The sequence below is a fragment of the Macaca nemestrina genome, chromosome 11 (assembly GCF_043159975.1).
Source record: "Macaca nemestrina isolate mMacNem1 chromosome 11, mMacNem.hap1, whole genome shotgun sequence".
Classification (NCBI taxonomy): domain Eukaryota; kingdom Metazoa; phylum Chordata; class Mammalia; order Primates; family Cercopithecidae; genus Macaca; species Macaca nemestrina.
Window position 1 is genome coordinate 76,751,133 of NC_092135.1, and position 22,465 is coordinate 76,773,597.

A 22,465-nucleotide genomic window follows, 5' to 3' on the forward strand; every position below is an offset into this window, starting at 1 on the left:
GACCATGGGAACCCATCTCTTGCATCAGTGTGACCCAGATGTGAGACATGGAGTCAAAGGAGATCATTTTGAAGCTTTAAGATTTGACTGCCCTGCTTGATTTTAGACTTGTGTGGGGCCTGTAGCTCCTATGTATTGGCCAATTTCTCCTATTTGGAATGGCTGTATTTACCCAATGCCTGTATCCCCATTGTATCTAGGAAGTAACTAACTTGCTTTTGATTTTACTGGCTCAGAGGCAGAAGGGACTTGCCTTGTCTCAGATGAGACTTTGGACTGTGGACTTTTGAGTTAATGCTGAAGTGAGTGAAGACTTTGGGGGACTTTTAGGAAGGCATGATTGGTTTTGAAATGTGAAGACGTGGGATTTGCGAGGGGCCGGTGCAGGATAATATGGTTTGGCTCTGTGTCCCCACCCAAATCTCATCTTGAATTGTACTCCCATAATTCCCATGTGTTGTTGGAGGGACCTGGTGGGAAATAAATGAATCATGGGGGGTGAGTCCTTCCCATGCTGTTCTTATGATAGTGAATAAGTCTCACTATATCTGATTTTTTTAAAATGTGAGTTTCCCTGCACAAGCTCTTTCGCTCTCTGCCTGCTGCCATCCATGTAATATTGACTTGCTCCTCCTTGGCTTCCACCATGATTGTGAGGACTCCCCAGTCATGTGGAACTGTAAGTCCATTAAACCTATTTCTTTTGTAAATTGCCCAGTCTCGTGTATGTCTTTATCAGCAGAATGCAAATAGACTAATACAATATATTATCTAGCTGTGTACCAAAGCTAATCCTTTACCTAATACATGAATCTATAGTGGACAAGGGATGCATTAATTTGTGGATTTTGTTCTTTGCTTTTGCAATGCAGAATTACATTAAATGATGAAAACCATTCGTTCTAGGAATTTGTAATATTAATAGGAGATTTAAACTAAAGACAATATAATTGTCTACCAATAGAGAGTATTATACGCTGACACAATAGACTATTAGGAAGCTTTTAAAAAATAACTATAATGTTGAAAAGGAACTTGCCTTACCAGAAATAGCTTACTATACAACTACATCAACCAAAGTATTGGCATAGTAATATAAAATATAAAAATAAATTAGTAAAAATAATAGAGAGTCTAGAAACAGATCCAAGAAAATATGAAGAATTAATCTGTAATGGCTTAGTTCATAATGGTGCTGGCATAATTGAATATTTATTCAAAAGAAGGTACCTCATACCATGTAACATAAATCCCCAAAGTAAAAGGAACATGATAAAATATTATGACAATATGTAAGATAATATTTGTGGAACCTCACAGGTGGGAGAAACTATTTGAAGCAACACTGGACACTCAGATGTCATAATGAAAAGACCAAACACTTACCAAATAAATAATTTTGAATGGCACAATCTACTTTGGTCAAATTAAAAAGACTTGAGAAAAATATTCGTGTTGCACCTGCAGTAAAGGCTTGGATACTGCAAAATATAAAAGTATGAGTATAAAAAATATTTATTTTAGTATTGTTTAAAGGGGATAAAATGGACAACCTGAATTTTAATCAGTGAGGAAATGCTTGAATTATTTGTGGTATAACCATGATATCCATAGCACCCAGCAATTAAGGATAATGAGTTAGACCCATATATTGCCCCAGAAAGATGGCCATGACAGTAGGAGAAAAAGCAAGTTGCAGAGTGATATACAATGAATATTATTCTCAATCACAGCAATCTGCTCATTTTAATCATATTTCTTTTTGCTTTTTGTGTATTTGTTTTGCCATTTTCCTGATTATTATATGACTCTTCTATTGGTCTATAAACTTCAATAAGGAAGCATTAAAGTCTGTTAAGTTCACCTTTAAAACTCTGGCTCCTGGTACAGTGGTGTGCTAGATAGAAGATGCTCATTGAACATTTATTTAATGAAAATTTATAGTAAACTTCTGGAAAGATACACAAAAACTGTTAAAAGTGACTTCTTTGAGATAGATGCATGTAGGGCTTAGATGAAAAACTTAATTTTCACCTTTGACCTGAATTTGAATTTTCACCATGAACATGTATTACTCTCTCTTAAAAAAACTTCTATTACAATAATGTATCCAAAACTAGTGTGGAATTAAAAATATAAGGCAAAACTTATAAATTCTATTTAGTAAAAACATAAATAACAAACAGAAACTTTTTCCATGAAATGCATCTCTCCCTGCAAGATTTTGTTTTGTGGATAAAAGTGATCAAAAGCTGGAGTGATCTAAGAAGTGGAAATCATATACAACATACAGGGGGATAAAGTAACTGGAAAGAAGCCTAGTACACTGAAGTGTTAGTTATGTTATTTGGGTGCAATGAACATGTATTGCTTTTATAAAGAGCAAATGAAATTCAAACACAGACAAAAACCAGGTGCAATGATCATTAACATAAATAAAATAGTTGGGGGTGAAAAAGGAGCCTTCTGGAAAATTCTTTCTTTGCTATTGGTGCTGTGTCTTCCTCTCCTGAACTTGACTCTAATTTCCCAAGCCCTGTGAAACCTCTGTTCCAGTTGTTTCACAGAGTGCCTCTGCCCTCTCCTTGCCTTAACTGAAATGCATGTTTCCCCTTGGCAGCCTCACCCAGTGGAAACTACTCAGTGCCCACACAGCCAAGTGCTGATTTTTCTCCAGCTTCCATTATCACCTCCAGATGTTTACTTTTTTATTTCTAAACAAAGTCTATTCTTCCTTTGAAGCTAAAGATTCTTTAGCTACCACTTTCTACCTACCTTCTCCAGGCTTTCAGGGTGTTTTCTTTAAGGGCTTTCTCAAAATTTCCTGAAGACATCAGCATCAGCACCTCTAGTGTAAGCCTTGCAAACACCCTGAGGGACTCCCACATCCATGTGTAACCACACTAGAGGAAAATGATGGATAGCACAGTTTCTAAGTCAGACAGACTTTGGATTAAATCCCAGATGTGCCAGTTATTAGCAAAATGACCTTGGATTAATCATTGAAGCTTCATTTCTTCCTCGTAAAATGGGAATACTCACTTCTTCATAGTGAATATTCTCCTTTACTGTTGTTTTGGTTTCATTAACTAGGTTTTGTAAGTTCTTATTTGATTCTTTACTTTTACAAATAGTTTTAGATACTAGTAATTTTTTTTCATAGCACATTTTATAACAAATGCTCAATGTAGAAGCTATTGCTGGTTATTGTCATTATTTAAGTAGCTCTTTCTACGCCTTTAGCCACAAAGGTCCTGCCTGGCAGATCTGAAATGGCATTCATTTCTTCTTTCCCATTTCAACACTTTACCACTGTGACCATACTTTGGGTCTTGCTCTCTTCAGGTCTTTCCTCTGTGGAGTTGCTTCTCTTCTAACATCAACAGAGAAGTTAAAGATACATCTGTTTTTGTCAGTATTATCATGAGTAGGGCTTAAACATTTACTCTCTAACCATATACCTATGCTTATCTGTTTTCCTCCAGTGTCAGGGGAAAATGGGTCTATTCCTCTTCAAGGCTAGACCAATATTCAGGATCCTTCTACTCTTGTTTCTTCCAAGACACACACTATTCACACTATTCCATAATATGTTTCACTTCCCCTGTCTAGAAGCTTCTTCCCCTTACCAGCCACTCCACTTGATACATTGTTTTCCCATTTAATTATAACTGAGTTTATTGCTGTATTAATTTCTTTATTTCTTATTGCTATGTCTAAATGTTTGTTTCCTTCCAAATTCATGTTGAAATCTAACCCTGAAGGTGATGGTTTTAAGAGATGGGGCCTTTGGCAAGTGATTAGGTTATGAGGGTTTTGCCCTCATGAATGGGATTCGTACCCTTATGAAAGAGGCTTAAAAGAGCTCCTTTTGTTCTTCTGCTATGTGAGGTCATAGCAAGAAAGCCTTTTCTATGAGAAAAGTGCCCTTGTTAGATATACAATCTGCTGGTGGCTTGATCTTGAACTTCCCAGCCTTCAGAACTGTAAGCAATAAATTTCTATTGTTTATAAACTACCCAGGGTAAGGTAAGTTGCTAGAGCAGCCTGAATAGACTAAGACACCTATTCTTTCTGAACCCTCATTCAGCTTCTTTTCTCATTGTCCTTGCACTACTCACATTGTGTTTTCCATTGCCTTTCTTATTTCCAAATCCAATAGGCAGAGGTTTTTCAAAACTTTTTTGCAGCATTTTTGGTTGTCACTTATTCATCCAGTGGATGCTTAAAAATTGTATTTTCATAATGCATAATAGTAAGTGATGTGTTAGGAAACTCTTCAAATAAATTCACTTAAAGGAAAACTATTTGTGTTGAGTGATTGAAAAGTCAATGAGTTCATAGCACTAAACTTGAACTATTTCTCAGGTTATGTCTTCCTTTGGCCTTGGCTTTTTGACAAAACATAGCCAGGAAGAATCACCCAAGATTATAATTTTTCTGCATCCCATCACTTTCACCAGTTCACGTAGTTTTGTACTTCATCTTTCTAGAAGCTCTCTCCAAACTTGAATTCCATGGCACCAGACTCTCTGGACTCATACAGTTCTGACTTATTCTCCTCCTGCTGGTCTTGATCAGGTTCTACCTCTTCTTACTCTTGTGTTTTCCTGGTGTTAGTTCATCTCCTTTCAAGGCTTCAACCACATTCGGATCACTTCAAGACGATTATATCTGCCCCTTTCATCACTCATGTGCTCCAGACTCACATTTCACTCTTACTGGGTATCTCCAAGAGAATCTAAAACTTAAAACACCCAGATTTAACTCCTTATAAATGTGTCCTTTTTCTGGATTTTTACATCTGAGTTAATAACATCACAATCTATTCAATCACCTAAGTGAGAACTCTGGGAGTTTTTCTTAATGTTTTCTCCTCCTTATTACCTGCCTCTGAGATGTCAATAAATTCTTTTAATTCTACCACCTAAAAATAGCTTGAATCTTTGTAATCTTGTTTATTGCTACTGCCATTTCCAGGGCCTCATTTCTCACTTATTCTGTTGGATTTAGCCTCTTAACCGTTTGTTTGTGCCTCCAATCTAAAGTCTACCTCAAAGACCAATAAGCACTCCATGATAAAAATTTCAGAAAATTTCCCTGATTTAAATCTTCAGCAAGTCTTGGGAGCCCTACATCACCCAAGATACTGATCGAGTCTATTATCCTCCACTCCGGACTTTTTGGTACTGTTTTGATTTTGCCCAGCCCATTGCCTTTTTGTGGCACTGACTAGAAAAATGATCGACACATAGTAGCTCTTGGTATGGGCTAAAATGTGAACCCTCCAAAATTCATATGTTGAAATTCTAACTCCTAGTGCCTCACACTGTGACTGTGTTTTGAGATTAGGTCTTTAAAGAGATGATTAAGTTAAAATGAGCTCATTAGGGTGGGCCCTAACCCAATATGACTGGTGTCCTTATAAGAACAAGAAATAGGACCAGGACTGGTGGCTCATGCCTGTCATCCCAACACTTTGAGAGATGGAGGTGGGCAGATTGCTGGAGACCAGGAGTTCAACACCAGCCTGGGTAACATAGCAAGATCTTGTCTGTCTTAAAAAACAAAAACAAAAAATCCTGGGCATGGTGGCATTCACCTGTAGACCCAGCTACTCAGGAGGCTGAGGTGGGAGGATCACTTGAACCTGGAAGAGTGAGGCTGCAGTGAGCCATGATCACAACACTGAACTCCAGCCTGGGTGACAGAGTGAGATTCTATCTCCAAAAATAAAGAAAAAAAAAAAAAAGAACAAGAGATTAAGACAAAACAGGAACAGAGGAAAGGCCATGTGGAGACAGGAGGAAGATGGAAGTGAAGGAGAGAAGCCTCAGAAGAAATGAGCTCTGTTGGCACTTTGATCTTCAAACTTCAAGTATTCAGGACTGTGAGAAAATAAATTTCAGTAAGTTTAAGTTGCTCAGTCTGTAGTGCATTGTTATGGCAGTTCTAGCAAACTAATGATGTGCTCAATAACGTATATATGAAGGACATGAACAACTTTATCAGATAAATATGATGACAATTTGAGCTTTTGGTGACCGACTTTCTCAGAATCCCTGAATCATATTTTAAGGAAATGAGAGTGGAGCAGGCTGGAGAGGACAGGACTTTCTAATTGCTTATTACCATATCTCAGCAGCAAGAAACTGCTCATCTCTAGGCCTTCACTTTGGATCTAAGTGTTAATGTGTACTCTTCCATTTAAAATGAGGAAACTTTAGCAACAGTTTCACCTTTGGCAAATTCTTTGTCAAAACGAAGGAACACTTATCATCTGTAATGTGAATCTTTGTCTCCCTGCATCTCTGTTGATAGACTGTGATTTGGGGATGCCTGCAGTATACTCGTCCTTCAGTATCCTTGTGGGATTGGCTCCAGGAACCCCTAATCCCCAGCGGATACCAAAATATGTGGCTGCTCAAGTTCCTTATATAAAATAGCATAGTATTTGCATTTAACCTATGCACATCCTCACATATGATTTAAATCATCTCTAGATTCCTTATAATACCAAATACAATGTAAGTACTATGTAAACAGTTATGCTGTATTTTTTATTTGTATTTTTTTATTTTGGGGTTTTTCTTTTTTGAATATTTTTGATATGCATTTAGTTGAATTCATGGATGTAGAACATGTGAGTAGGGAGAGGCAACTGTGTTATTAACCCATCAAAGACTACATTCATTAGAGGTTAGTTGAGTAACAACTATTATAAGAGCATATGTAAGTTTAAAAAACAATAAGCTTTGAAAAAGATAAAAGTAGGTCCTGGCATCCAGAAGCTGGCCTTTGTAATAAGTGGTGAGCCAATATTGATGCATTATTACTAAAGTTCATAATATACATTAGGGTTCATTATTGTTTTGTACATTTGGTGGGTTTCAACTGATGTTTAATGACACATATCCACCACTGCAGTATCATACACAGTGGCTTCAATGCCCTAAACATCCTCTGTACTCCACTTGTTCATCTTCCCCTTCCTTCTCTCCCTAAACCCTGGCAATCACTGGTTTCTTATTGTCTCCGTACTTTCTTTTCCAGAATACCATGTAGTTGGAGTCATACAGTACGTAGCCTTTTCAGATTAACTTCTTTCACTTAGCAATATGCATTTAAGATTCCTTAGTGTCTTTTTATGCCTTAGTAGCATATTTCTTATTGCCTAAGATTCCATTGTATGTATGTATCTCAGTTTGTTTATCCCTTCACCTGTTAAAGGACATCTTGTTTGCTTCTAAGTTTTTGCCATTATGAATAAAGCTGCTATAAACATCTACATGCAGGTTTTGTGTGGACACAAGTTTTCAGCTCATTTGGGTAAATACCAAGGAAACTAATTGTTGGATTGTATGACAAGAGTATGTTCAGTTTGGGGGGCACCCAAGATGACCGAATAGGAAGAGCTCCAGCCTCCAGCTCCCAGCATGAGCAACACAGAAGACAGGTGATTTCTGCATTTTCAACTGAGGTACCAGGTTCATCTCACTGGGGCATGTTGGACAGTCAGTGCCAGTCAGTGGGTGCAGCCCAACCAGCGAGAGCTAAAGCAGGGTAAGGCATTGCCTCACCTGGGAAGCACAAGGGGGAAGAGAATTCCTTTTCCTAGACAAGGGAAACTGAGACACACAACACCTGGAAAATCGGGTAACTCCCACCCTAATACTGTGCTTTACCAAGGGTCTTAGCAAACGGCACACCAGGAGATTATATCCCATACCTGGCCCAGAGGGTCCCACGCTCACAGAGCCTCCCTCATTGCTAGCACAGCAGTCTGAGATCTAACTGCAAGGCAGCAGTGAGGCTGGGGGAAGGGCACCCACCATTGCTGAGGCTTAAGTAGGTAAACAAAGCCACTGGGAAGCTTGAACTGGGTGGAGCCCACTGCAGCTCAAGGAGGCCTGCCTGCCTCTTTAGACTCCACCGTGGGGGCAGGGCATAGATAAACAAAAAGTAGCAGAAACCTCTGCAGATGTAAATGTCCCTGTCTGACAACTTTGAAGAGAGCAGTGGTTCTCCCAGCACGGAGGCTGAGATCTGAGAACGGACAGACTGCCTGCTCAAGTGGGTCCCTGACCCCTGAGTAGCCTAACTGGGAGACATCCCCCAGTAGGTGCAGTCTGATACCTCACACCTCACACGGCTGGGTACACCTCTGAGACGAAGCTTCCAGAGCAAGAATCAGACAGCAACACTTACTGTTCAGCAATATTCTATCTTCTGCAGCCTCCGCTGCTGACACCCAGGCAAACAGGGTCTGGAGTGGACTTCCAGCAAACTCCAACAGACCTGCAGCTGAGGGTCCTGACTGTTAGAAGGAAAACTAACAAACAGAAAGGATACCCACACCAAAACCCCATCAGTGCATCACCATCATCAAAGACCAAAGGCAGATAAAACCACAAAGATGGGGAAAAAGCAGTGCAGAAAAGCTGGAAATTCAAAAAATTGGAGCGCATCTCCCTCTCCAAAGGAACACAGCTCACTGCCAGCAATGGAACAAAGCTGTACAGAGAATGACTTTGATGAGTTGAGAGAAGGCTTCAGTTGATCAAACTTCTCAGAGCTAAAGGAGGAACTACGTACCCAGTGCAAAGAAACTAAAAACCTTGAAGAAAGAACGGAATAATGGATAACTAGAACAATCAATGCAGAGAAGTCCATAAATGAACTGATAGAGATGAAAACCATGACACAAGAACTATGTGAAATATACACAAGCTTCAGTAACCAACTCGAACAACTGGAAGATGGAGTATCAGTGATTGAAGATCAAATGAATGAAATGAAGCAAGAAGAGAAGTTTAGAGAAAAAAGAGTAAAAAGAAATGAACCAAGCCTCCAAGAAATATGGGATTATGTGAAAAGACCAAATCTGCATCTGATTGGTGTGTCTGAAAGTGACAGGGAGAATGGAACCAAGTTGGAAAACACTCTGCAGGATATTATCCAGGAGAACTTCCCCAACCTAGCAAGGTTGGCCTAGCAGGCCAACATTCAAATTCAGGAAATACAGAAAACGTCACAAAGATACTCCTTCAGAAGAGCAACTCCAAGACACGTAATTGTCAGATCCACCAAGTTGAAATGAAGGGAAAAATGTTAAGGGCAGCCAGAGAGAAAGGTCGGGTTACCCACTAAGGGAAGCCCATCAGACTAACAGCGGATCTCTCAGCAGAAACTCTACAAGCCAGAAGAGAGTGGGGGCCAATATTCAACATTCTTAAAGAAAAGAATTTTCAGAATTTCATATCCAGTCAAACTAAGTTTCATAAGTGAAGGAGAAATAAAATCTTTTACAGACAAGCAAATGCTAAGAGATTTTGCCACTACCAGGCCTGCCTTACAAGAGCTCCTGAAGGAAGCACTAAACATGGAAAGGAACAACCAGTAGCAGCCACTGCAAAAACATGCCAAATTGTAAAGACCATCAAAGCTAGGAAGAAACGGTATCAACTAACGAGCAAAATAACCAGCTAATATCATAATGACAGGATCAAATCCACACATAACAGTATTAACTCTAAATGTAAATGGGCTAAATGCTCCAATTAAAAGACACAGAATGGCAAATTGGATAAAGAGTCAAGACCTATCAGTTTGCTGTATTCAGGAGACCCATCTCACATGCAGAGACACACATAGGCTCAAAATAAAGGGATGGAGGGAGATCTACCAAGCAAATGGAAAACAAAAAAAGGCAGGGGTTGCAATCCTAGTCTCTGATAAAACAGACTTTAAACCAACAAAGATCAAAAGAGACAAAGAAGGCCATTACATAATGGTAAAGGGATCAATTCAACAAGAAGAGCTAACCTTCCTAAATATATATGCACCCAATACAGGAGCACCCAGATTCACAAAGCAAGTCCTTAGAGACTTACAAAGAGACTTAGACTCCCACACAATAATAATGTCAACATGAGACAGAACAATGAGACAGAAAGTTAACAAGGATATCCAGGAATTGAACTCAACTCTGCACTAAGAGGACCTAATAGACATCTACAGAACACTCCACCACAAATCAACAGAATGTACATTCTTCTCAGCACCACATTGCACTTATTCCAAAATTGATGACACAGTTGAAGTAAAGCACTCCTCAGCAAATGTAAAAGGACAGAAATTATATCTCTCAGACCACAGTGCACTCAAACTAGAACTCAGAACCAAGAAACTCAATCAAAACCACTCAATGACATGGAAACTGAACAACCTGCTCCTGAATGACTACTGGGTACATAATGAAATGAAGGCAGAAATAAAGATGTTCTTTGAAACCAATGAGAACAAAGATACAACATACCAGAATCTCTGGGACACATTTAAAGCAGTGTGTAGAGGGAAATTTATAGCACTAAAAGCCCACAAGAGAAAGCAGGAAAGATCTAAAATTGACACCCTAACATCACAATTAAAAGAACTAGAGAAGCAAGAGCAAAAACATTCAAAAGCTAGCAGAAGGCAAGAAATAACTAAGATCAGAGCAGACCTGAAGGAGCTAGAAATACAAAAACCCTTCAAAAAATCAATGAATCCAGGAGCTGGTTTGTTTTGAAAAGATCAACAAAATTGATAGACTGCTAGCAAGACTAAGAAAGAAGAAAAGAGAGAAGAATCAAATAGACGCAATAAAAAATATTAATGGGGATATCACCACCGACCCCACAGAAATATAAACTACTATCAGAGAATACTGGAAGCATTTCCTTTGAAAACTGGCACAAGACAGGGATGCCCTCTCTCACCACTCCTATTCAACGTAGTGTTGGAAGTTCTGGCTAGGGCAATCAGGCAAGAGAAAGAAATCAAGGGTATTCAGTTACGAAAAGAAGAAGTCAACTTGTCCTTGTTTGCAGATGACATGATTGTATATTTAGAAAACCCTATCATCTCAGCCCAAAATCTCCTTAAGCTGATAAGCAACTTCAGCAACGTCTCAGGATACAAAATCAATGTGCAAAAATCACAAGCATTCTTATACACCAATGACAGACAAACAGAGAGCCAAATCATGAGTGAACTCCCATTCACAATAGCTTCAAAGAGAATAAAATACCTAGGAATCCAACTGACAAGGGATGTGAAGGACCTCTTCAAGGAGAACTACAAACCACTGCTCAGTGAAGTAAAAGAGGACACAAACAAATGGAAGAACATACCATGCTCATGGATAGGAAGAATCAATATTGTGAAAATGGCCATATTGCCCAAGGTAATTTACAGATTCCATGCCATCCCCATTAAGCTACCAATGACTTTCTTCACAGAATTGGAAAATCTGCTTTAAAGTTCATACAGAACCAAAAAAGAGCCCGCATTGCCTAGACAATCCTAAGCCAAAAGAACAAAGCTGGAGGCATCATGCTACCTGACTTCAAACTATACTACAAGGCTACAGTAACTAAAACAGCATGGTACTGCTACCAAAACAGACATATAGACCAATGGAACAGAACAGAGCCCTCAGAAATAATACCATACATCTACAGCCATCTGATCTTTGACAAACCTCACAAAAGCAAGAAATGGGGAAAGGATTCCCTATTTAATAAATGGTGCTGGGAGAATTGGCTAGCCATAAGTAGAAAGCTGAAACCGGATCCTTTCCTTACTTCTTATACGAAAATTAATTCAGGATGGATTAGATACTTAAACGTTAGACCTAAAACCATAAAAACCCTAGAAGAAAACCTATGTAATTCCATTCAGGACATAGGCATGGGCAAGGACTTTGTGTCTAAAACACCAAAAGCAATGGCAACAAAAGCCCAAATTGACAAATGGGATCTAATTAAACTAAAGAACTTCTGCACAGCAAAAGAAACTACCATCAGAGTGAACAGGCAACCTACAGAATGGGAGAAAATTTTTGCAATCCATTCATCTGACAAAGGGCTAATATCCAGAACCTACCAAGAACTCAAACAAATTTACAGGAAAAAAACAAGCCCATCGAAAAGTGGGCAAAGGATATGAACAGACACTTCTCAAAAGAAGACATTCATACAGCCAACAGACACATGAAAAAATGCTCATCATCACTCGCCATCAGAGAAATGCAAATCAAAAACCACAATGAGATACCATCTCACACCAGTTAGAATGGCAATCATTTTTTTTTTTTTTTTTTTTTGAGACGGAGTCTCACTCTGTCACCCAGGCTGGAGTGCAGTGGCCGGATCTGAGCTCACTGCAAGCTCCGCCTCCTGGGTTCATGCCATTCTCCTGCCTCAGCCTCCCGAGTAGCTGGGACTACAGGCGCCCGCCACCTCGCCTGGCTAGTTTTTTGTATTTTTTAGTAGAGACGGGGTTTCACCGGGTTAGCCAGGATGGTCTTGATCTCCTGACCTCGTGATCCGCCCGTCTTGGCCTCCCAAAGTGCTGGGATTACAGGCTTGAGCCACTGCGCCCGGCCAGAATGCAATCATTAAAAAGTCAGGAAACAACAGGTGCTGGAGAGGATGTGGAGAAATAGGAACACTTTTACCCTGTTGGCGGGACTGTAAACTAGTTCAACCATTGTGGAAAACTGTGACGATTCCCCAAGGATCTAGAACTAGAAATACCATTTGACCCAGCCATCCCATTACTGGGTATATACCCAAAGGATGATAAATCATGCTGCTATAAAGACACATGTACACGTATGTTTATTGTGGCACTATTTGCGATAGCAAAGACTTGGAATCAACCCAAATGTCCATCGGTGACAGACTGGATTAAGAAAATGTGGCATATATACACCATGGAATACTATGCAGCCATAAAAAACGATGAGTTTGTGTCCTTTGTAGGGATGTGGATGAAGCTGGAAATCATCATTCTCAGCAAACTATCGCAAGAACAGAAAACCAAACACCGCATGTTCTCACTGATAGGTGGGAATTGAACAATGAGATCACTTGGACACAGGAAGGGGAACATCACACACTGGGGCCTATTGTGGGCAGAGGGGAGAGGGGAGGGATAGCATTAGGAGATATACCTAATGTAAATGATGAGTTAATGGGTGCAGCACACCAACATGGCACATGTACACAAACCTGCACGTTGTGCACATGTACCCTAGAACTTAAAGTATAATAAAATAAATTTAAAAAAATAAAGAGTAAGTTCAGTTTTGTAAGAAACTGCCAAACTGTCTTTCAAAGTGGCTGTTCCGTTTTGCTTTCCCACCAGCAGTGAGTGAGAGTTCCTGGTGCTTCACATCCTCACCAGCATTTGGCTTTGTCAGTGCTTTGGATTTTAGTCATTCTAATAGGTATGTACTCTGACCCATTTTTTTTACCATAATAAAATAAGTACTTCGGGATAATTAGGGTGTATTCCACAATAAGAAGAGAATGAGGGAAATACAACAATAACTTTAAATTTGGCTCCTGGGTGGTAGGCCAGGCTCATTCCCTGAGTAAATCATTGGTTTTCATATTCTAGCCTTCTAGGATGAGATTAAAATCTGCACCTAAGAGAAACAAGGAATGAGAACTTTGGGTTATTCATTAAGGTTATATCTGCACATTAGATGTCTAATGTAATTACAATTTTACAGTAATAGCTCTAAAAGTAGAAAGGACAATAAAATATGTAATATCCACATGGGTTATGGATATTTCCACATATGAATATTTATACTTAGAAATGGGATAACCTCCACAAAAGAGTTTTAGTTCCTGCCCCTTTACCTAAGTGGACAACTGGTCCTTGCTAGTACTTTTTTCATAATTCTAATACTTTTTTCATACTTCTAATACTTTTTTTCCTCTGTTGTATTTTTGTGCAAAAACTTTTGTTTGTGTTTAGTTTCTGTCTGAAATGTGCCACATGTTTCTTTCTTTAAGACAAAAGGGGCCGGGCGCGGTGGCTCAAGCCTGTAATCCCAGCACTTTGGGAGGCCGAGGCGGGCGGATCACAAGGTCAGGAGATCGAGACCACAGTGAAACCCCGTCTCTACTAAAAATACAAAAAGTTAGCCGGGCGGGGTGGCGGGCGCCTGTAGTCCTAGCTACTCAGGAGGCTGAGGCAGGAGAATGGCGTGAACCCAGGAGGCGGAGCTTGCAGTGAGCCGAGATCGCGCCACTGCACTCCAGCCTGGGCAACAGCGTGAGACTCCGTCTCAAAAAAAAAAAAAAAGACAAAAGGGTGCACATTGTCTTGTGAATAAGTATTTCTTTCATTGATGTATTGTGTACCTGAGAACATGGCCTCAAATATAAGAATTTAGCTGAAACTACTGTTGGTGGAACAACAGATCTTTCCTACTTTATTACTCTTAGGACAGAAGTACTTCCTAGAATCAGAAAGAGTCATGCTTTTTTTCTGTGGATAATATAGAAAAACATAGAGTTAGGAAACACAATATATTCTTCTGAAAATAAAGACAAAACCACATGGTCTACTTCAGTATCTCCAGGTACCACTTAGAAGTCATCTTTGAACCAAGTGACACATAGTCCTAACCTTCTGGACAGTGTGCAGTGTGGAAGCAGATCTCATCCTTCCTGGAAGTTGACAGGTCTAACACTTTCTAGGAATCTTAGAATTTTGCCTCATACTAAAAGGTAAAGGAAATTTGAAGTTGCTAATATAAGATACACATGAGCAATATATTCTTTCTTCTTTCTTTCTCTTTCTTTTCCTTCCTTCCTTCCTTCCTTCCTTCCTTCCTTCCTTCCTTCCTCTCTTTCTTTCTTTTCTCTTTCTTTTTCTTTCTTTTTTCCTTCTTTCTTTCTTTCTCTCTCTCTTCCTTCCTTCCTCCCTTCCCTTCCCTTTCCTTTCTTCTGTCTCTCTTTTCTCTCTCTCTATCTCTCCCTCCTCTCTCCTTCCCTCCCTCCTTCCCTCCCTTCCTTTTTTCTATGGAGTCTCATTCTGTTGCCTAGGCTGGGGTGCAGTGACACAAATTCCACTCGCTGCAACCTGCTTCTCCCAGGTTCAAGTGATTCTCCTGCCTCAGCCTCCTGAGTAGCTGGGGTTACAGGCACCCACCACCATGCCTGGCTAATTTTTGTATTTTTAGTAGAGACGAGATTTCACTATGTTGGTCAGGCTGGTCCCAAACTCCTGACCTCAGGTGATCCACCCACCTCAGTCTCCCAAAGTGCTGGGATTACAGGTGTGAGCCGCTGCGCCTGGCCCACATATGCAATATTTTCAATATGTTCGTTTTCAGAAGTCTTTCTAAACAATGTCAAAGTTTTTTTTACTGCATTCTTACCACCTCCTAATGTTTAGCAATTATCAATATTCCCCTGACTGGAAAACCAAAAGCAAAAGTAAAACAAAAACAAAACCCATAAAGGTGACTTTTTAAAATTTTAAGTTCCAGGATACATGTGCAGCATGTGCAGGTTTGTTACATAGGTAAACATGTGCCATGGTGGTTTGCTGTACCTATCAACCCATCACCTAAGTATTAAGCCTCACATGCATTAGCTATTCATCTTGATGTTCTCCCTCCCCCAACCCTCAACAGGCCCCAGGGTGTGTTGTTCCCCTCCCTGTGTCCATCTGTTCTGATTGTTCAACTGCCACTTATAAGTGAGAACATGTGGTGTTTGGTTTTCTGTTCCTTTGTTAGCTTCCTGAAGATAATGGCTTCCAGTTCCATCCATGTTCCTGCAAAGGACATGATCTCATTCCTTTTTATGGCTGCATAGTATTCCATGGTGTATATGTACCACATTTTCTTTATCCAGTCTATCATTGATGGGTGTTTGGGTTGATTTCATGTTTTTGCTATTGTGAATAGTGCTGCAGTGAACATATGTGGGCATGTATTTTTATAACAGAATGACTTATATTCTTTTGGGTATATACCCAGTAATGGGATTGCTGGGCCAAATGGTATTTCTCATTCTATATCTTCGAGGAATTGCCACACTGTCTTTCACAATGGTTGAACTAATTTACACTTCCCAAAACAGTGTAAAACATTCGTAAAGGTGACTTTTATCAAGACTCTTGAATAGAGTCATCTTGTGAAATTCCACTTTCCTCACATATAAGGGAGAAAGAAGGGCAGATAGAAGGAGGAACTTGTTCTTAAGCTACTACATTACCATGCTTTACTGGAGATCTGTCTGAGTAAGAGTTTCCAAAGTGAAAAAGCTACATTCTTGGAGACTATTCTAGAAACAAATTTAAACAGAAGTAATAAAGATGACATTTTGAACTATGCATGTAGCCATTGATTGCAAGTGTACTTAGGGGCCTCTTTGTCAAAAAATTATAACCTCCACAATTTTTTTTCTGTCAAATTCCAGAATATGGACTTCAGTCTGTTGAATTTTGCAGGCTTTTATTTGATATGTTTAATTGAATATCATCATTATCATTTTGCTGGTATGTCAGGGCAATGGTATGTCAGGAATTTTAGCTCTCATAACAAATTTATTCAACTAATTAAAACTATTTACTAATCCACCCAGGACAACTAATCCATTTAAGAAGAAGAACAAAAATAAGAAAAAGTTTCAATAATTAAGAAACAGTAAAATTGCTTTGTGAAGACCACGCTATTTGCTGGATTTTATTTTCTAAATTGTACTGACAAAACACCAACATGTAATCTTGACCAAGCTTATGCTATCTTGCTTCCTTAAATAGTGGTTCTCAACCAGGGATGATTTTCTGCCAGGGGATATTTGGCAACATTTGGAGACATTGTGGTTGTTACATCTGAGGGTGGAGGTGCTAATGACATCTAGTGGGTAGAGGCCATAAATGCTGCTAAACATCCTACGATGTATAGGACAACCCCCAAAAAACATATAATTATCTGGTCCCAAATGTCAACCTTGTATCAAGGTTGAAAAATCCTGCTTCAGAGAAATACAGGATGAATATCACATTTTCCTCATATTTAAATAATTTTCATACATAGACAGCTATCTCATGAAACATTCATCTCAAAACCCAAGCAAAATACAGTTTTTTTATGTAGAACACTTTCTGGTCAACGTACACAGAAATTGAATGGTTTTTGAAAAGCATTCTACTGCATTAAAGGACATAAGTGGAAGATATTTATTGAATATATTTATTAAGCTTCACTCACTAAGTAAAGCACACCACTGATACCTCCTCCTGCTTATCTGATACAGAAAAGGACATTAAGACATCATTTCCTGCAGTTTATGTTCCATAACACGGCAGTTGATTAGAAAGATGTAGTTACTTCTGTTTGAAAATGTAGCTGCTGCTCTGCCCTCTGGCTCACTTTGAAAATTTGTGGTTCTGAAAGCTCAAGGTACTATTTTTACTCTTCGTATTTGGCTCTGACCTGTGTAGCTATGTTCCTGCTTCTTGTTTCCCTTGGTTTGGCCACACTGGTGGAGAGTGGGGCTGTGGTGTGTTTTTTAAGGTTGGCGGAGGGGTTGCAGTTACTCAGACAAGATTCTGATAAGTTCACGTTCAGGGTGGTTTTGGCTGAAAACTAAAATTTATAATTTTACAAATCAGATTATCCTTTTAGATATGTAGTTTTATGAAACATATTATCTCTTCCTATGAAAACAGAAACATGGCAAAAATATCTGAATATTGTTGGGCATTTAAAAATATTTTTATACAGGCTCAAGCTTAATTTGGAAAAAAATTGTGAACTATATGCTATTTGCAATTACTTTACGTGCAATAAAGTAATTTTTACCTGAGAATGAGATCTAAAGTATTAATAGATTAAATTGAAATGAAAGAATTTTTTTTAAAAAAATTAATTTATATGAGCTGTTCTGAAGAAAGCATTAGAAATGTGTGAAAGCTTATTTCAAAAGGGATCATAATGGAAAAATAATTTGACTTAATTTCAATATAATAAAGGCTAAGATTTTTAAATTGTCTGAAACTGGTACTGAGCTTTTCATTAAAGCAAGTATCATGTGGGTGGACATTTTGATAGCCCTGTTTAGAGTGCTACAGTCTTATAAGGGTATCTATCTACAAAGTTCCTCAAGGTTCCACATGTTAAACATGTCAAAGTGACTTTTCATTTTCTATGTTCTTTTTCTTTAATTATACTTTAAGTTCTAAGGTACATGTGCACAACGTGCAGGTTTGTTACATATGTATACGTGTGCCATATTGGTGTGCTGCACCCATTAACTCGTCATTTACATTAGGTATATTATTTTCTATGTTCTATTATACCACTATGCATTATAATACTCATTGGACACAAAACGAATATTAAACTAGGGTTGCATTTCTCTAGAGAATGACAATATCTATGCTGACTTTCTTTTTTCTAACATAGGGATAAATTTTTTATCAACTACTATGTGCTATATTCCCAGTTATTTCATCACTCAACAAAGCCACAACTGCATGAAAGGGCTTCAAGGCTGGGACTTCTGGGGGTGAATAAGAGCCTGATTGTGTTTGGTACACCAAGTTTTTAGTGAACCATATTTGAAGTCCTACAATCATATATATATATTTATATTTTTTCTTTATTGAATAAATAGAATTTTTTATGACTGCCAAAAAAGTACACTATTCTGAGCAAACAAAATTATTACCTTATCTGTCTTCTGCTTCCCAGGAAATTTCCTTAAAATTTTGTTCTAAACCTTGACTGGTCTCTTGATCATTTGGCCCCAAACACCAAGTGCTTGGCAATATCATCCACCTGTTCCAATGAGAAAATCAAGAACACATTGTGTGTTTAATACCCCTTAGAGATCAGTGAGAGCTAGACGCACATTTAGAAGTGGTCTATTTTGCACCATAATTCACAGGCAAGGAACATGAGGGTCAAAGATTTTAGTTGCCTAAATCCTCAGAGTTTTTCTGTAGCAAAGCTAGGATTAGAATTTAGGTCTTTAGCTCTTCCAAATAGTAACATTTTAAGAGGAGTAATACAGAATACTTCAATTCTTTAAAACAAGTGCTCCCTTCTCTAAGAATACAAGATTGAGACCGGGCTCAAAAGCATGATATTCAGTGTTCCACTATTTTAATAAGCAATATTTAGGACTTCGATTTACTTGCATAAAGGTACATGATAACCTCAACAAAAAGCCTACATTTACCCAATTAAAAAGGATTCAGATGGCCCTAGGTTTCTCAGGGCAACATCAATAGAGAGCCATTTATCTCATCTATGTTATCTCTAAATGGAAATGTTTATATTAGACATATAAAGGCATATCCATCATTAGAAATTTAAAACAAAAAATGAAGATTGGTTGTAATTTATTTTCAGTAACATACACAGCCAATGTCATATAATTTAAATATCAGTTATACTCTGATTTCAAATATGTCTGTTGGTGTTATAAATATAACCATGTAATCTTTGCACTGTATATGGAGTCGGTTTGAGCCAACCTGCAAAGTTTCAGATTGGTGGAAAAAGAAATATTTCTCCATGTGTCCACACATGAAAAGGAATATAGCACAATGAGAAGTCAGTACATTTGACTATAGAAAACTGTCTTAACTTGCTTTGATTACTGTCCTTCCATAAAACAAACCACTATTCTGCAATGGAATGTTTAATAGGTGTATGTTAATGGTGGTTAAATATTAACCACCATCATCATTTTTTCTCTTGAATTGGAGAAACGGCATTTATTAAGAGCATTTTGAGTCAATATTTATACAAGAATAAGCATCCCCTACCTGCAAAAGTTTGAATGAGATATTCAGATTAAATTTATTACCTTTACAGGAACTTAATGTCAAATTATACTTTAAGGAATTCCCAGTAAAGCTAAGAAACAGGCAAGTAAATTCTGTTGTTTCCAGGTATTTAGTAGACATAATATACATTTTATTATTAGCATATAAACCATTAGCAATAAAAAAGAAATAAACACACAAAACATTTGTTCCTGCAGTAATCATGTCTGCTTTAGTAACCTAAAGATATGAGCTAGAAAAATTCATCTTTAAAGATCTAGATTCAGTACTTTTATGGAAGCTTGAAATACCATAACTAATGGATTGAAAAAAACCAACAGCTGCTTCTCAGCTAAGATTTATGATGTTATGATGTTGTTATTACACTAAAATTAAAGTAACTTCTAAGTTCTGTTTAGAAATAATTCTTTTTGGTTTGCTATCAATGAAGAATTTAAATGAATTTACATTTGAGGTTGATATATATGTACACATATCTTAACAGTATCTCCCACCCTCCAACAGCTATCTGGAAATCTTGTTTGAAATATACAGATTTTTAATTATCTATTTTAAAACTGGAGTTGTGCTGAGCTTTTTATCCAGAGCATGCATATAAATAACTCTCTGTATGATACCACTGTTAAAATGAGAGAAGCGTATTTCTTCATCAAATCTAGGCCATAAGTTGCTAATGGCACTGGGGCCATTAGCATGAGGTGTTTTTCTAACCTAATCACATCACATATCACCTGGGCATTTTATGTATTACTGAATTCATACAAGTAAGAACTCATGCACACACACACACGTATAGCAAAGATTCAAAACTCTTGAAATAGTTTTTATTCATTCACAGTGATCCTTATGGCATATAACACACTCTGCTATATAATTTTGATTCAGCCAACCAAGAATCTCTTACATTTAAAGAAATGGTACAGGCTTTTCTAATTCTGAGATTCTCTATGAGATGGTATCATTCCTTTCACTGATTTAATTTTTGCCTAGAATGGATTAGAGTCAGAGCACAGAGGAATGAGACTCATGTGCCAAGGAAAAGTCAGCTGTGGCCGGGCACAGTGGCTCATGCCAGCATTTTGGGAGGCTGAGGCAGGTGGATCACCTGAGGTCAAGAGTTTGGGACTAGTCTGGCCAACATGGAGAAACCCCGACTCTATTAAAAGTACAAAAATTAGCCAGCATGGTGGCATGCACCTGTAATGCCAGCTACTCAGGAGGCTGAGGCAGGAGAATTGCTTGAACCCGGGAGGCAGAGGTTGCAGTGAGCCGAGATCACGCCACTGCACTCCAGCCTGGGCGACAAGAGCGAGACTTTGTCTAAAAAAAAGAAAAAAAAAAAAAAAAAAAGTCCGCTGCAACTGAGGACCAGCCCCTGTACCTTAGACTGTGCTCCTGACTTGTCCAGGAACATCCTGTTAAACCTGGGCCATCTTTCATGGTGTTCATAATCCATTTTGGGTTCTCAAAGTAAATCAGTATTGGTGCAATTATACAATGTATTGCCATAGATTTGAACAAAACCTATAATAGGTACTTTGTATATCCATTTATAAGTCCCAGATGGGGTCTTTACAGAGCTCTACTGCTTACACTACTATATTTACAAGGCCTTTGATAAAATACAAGTTTAATACTTGGCTTTTGTGGTGCATCAGTTCGTTTTCTTTTAAGTGACAAAGTACAATGCCATAATAATTTAGAATATTGACATATAAGACCAAAAATTACCCTCAAGAAAATGTTTAAAGGAAATGAAGAAAATAATTATATTTAACATTTAGATAATATAAAACAATTAGTTTCATTGAAAAGTTTCTAGTTAACTATAAGTGCCAAAATAGCCATTTGTATTCTATCATTTAATGAATTAACAAACTAAAATATGACTTTATGAAATACTGCTTTTTAAGGTATAATACAGAGGTTCGCATATTTTAGCTTAGGTTTCTAAGAAGAAATCTTAGAAATAATACTAGCAGCCGGGGCCTATCCTTGCTGATAGGAAAGTACATATCCACGGTAGCTACATTCATTCTTGCAGCACAGCAGATGACCAACTGGTAAATCATCTACTCCAGGATGTGATGTCAGAGGCCAAAAGGACTTCTTTTATTTTATTTTGGTCATGTTATTATTGGAGAAAGCCCAGCTCAGCAATCCTGTAATCACAATTTCTATTTTTTCTCTCTTGATCTGTTGATAATGACAATGGCAGTTAATGATCAAATTTGATTTATGTTCCACATCAAGCATTCCCTCATTCTGGTGAGCATCATCTTCTTCAAGTAATTTACCTCTCTCAAATCTGCCCCCACCCCCACCAAAATATCAGAGGAAGGTACAAGAAAAAGCAAGCGTGACATGTCGCAACTAGATTTCAGGTTTCCATAATGTCTGCAACCAACGTACGGAAAAGGGGCAATTTCTTACAGCCTGCCTTTGCCTTGGTCTCTGGAGATGCCTGATCACTACACTGACAGCTCCCTAGCTTTTTCTCGAGAGCAGTTGTTGCAGATCTTCTGCTTTGGTGATTTTGTGTACTCTGATTAGTTTCAAGAGTTTTTTGTAGATTCTTTGGGATTTTCTAGGTAGAAAGTCATGATGTCTATAAATCAAATTAGTTTTATTTCTTTTAAAATCTTAATAACTTTTATGTTTTCCTGTCCACTCACTAGTGTTTCCAGTCAACATTGAATAAGAGTGGTAAGAGAGGATGTCCTTAAGTATGATGTTAGTTACAGGTTTTTATAGATGTTCTTTATCAAGTTGAGGAAGTTTCCTCTGCTACTAGTTTTCTGACAGTTTT

The 22,465-nt window shown here is 38.2% G+C and overlaps 1 protein-coding gene and 1 long non-coding RNA gene across 8 annotated transcripts in view; one reads left to right on the plus strand and one right to left on the minus strand.

Moving 5' to 3' along the window:
• The window catches only part of LOC105499519 (uncharacterized), a 195,466-nt gene that overhangs the window by 21,092 nt on the left and 151,909 nt on the right, over positions 1 to 22,465 (plus strand). The window lies entirely within an intron of this gene.
• The window catches only part of LOC105499520 (coiled-coil domain containing 141), a 263,883-nt gene that overhangs the window by 8,749 nt on the left and 232,669 nt on the right, over positions 1 to 22,465 (minus strand). Inside the window, exons 26-27 of one of the 3 annotated variants that reach the window (XM_071073848.1) lie at positions 18,531 to 18,640; positions 15,500 to 17,446 (exon numbers count right to left, since the gene is read on the minus strand). In XM_071073848.1, coding sequence (XP_070929949.1) covers positions 18,599 to 18,640 — 42 coding nt within the window. In that variant the 3' untranslated portion in view covers positions 15,500 to 17,446; positions 18,531 to 18,598. Of the gene's footprint in view, positions 1 to 15,499; positions 17,447 to 17,789; positions 18,641 to 22,465 lie in introns of those variants that run through there. The other 2 variants (XM_011772110.3, XM_071073845.1) reach the window with 2 other exon arrangements.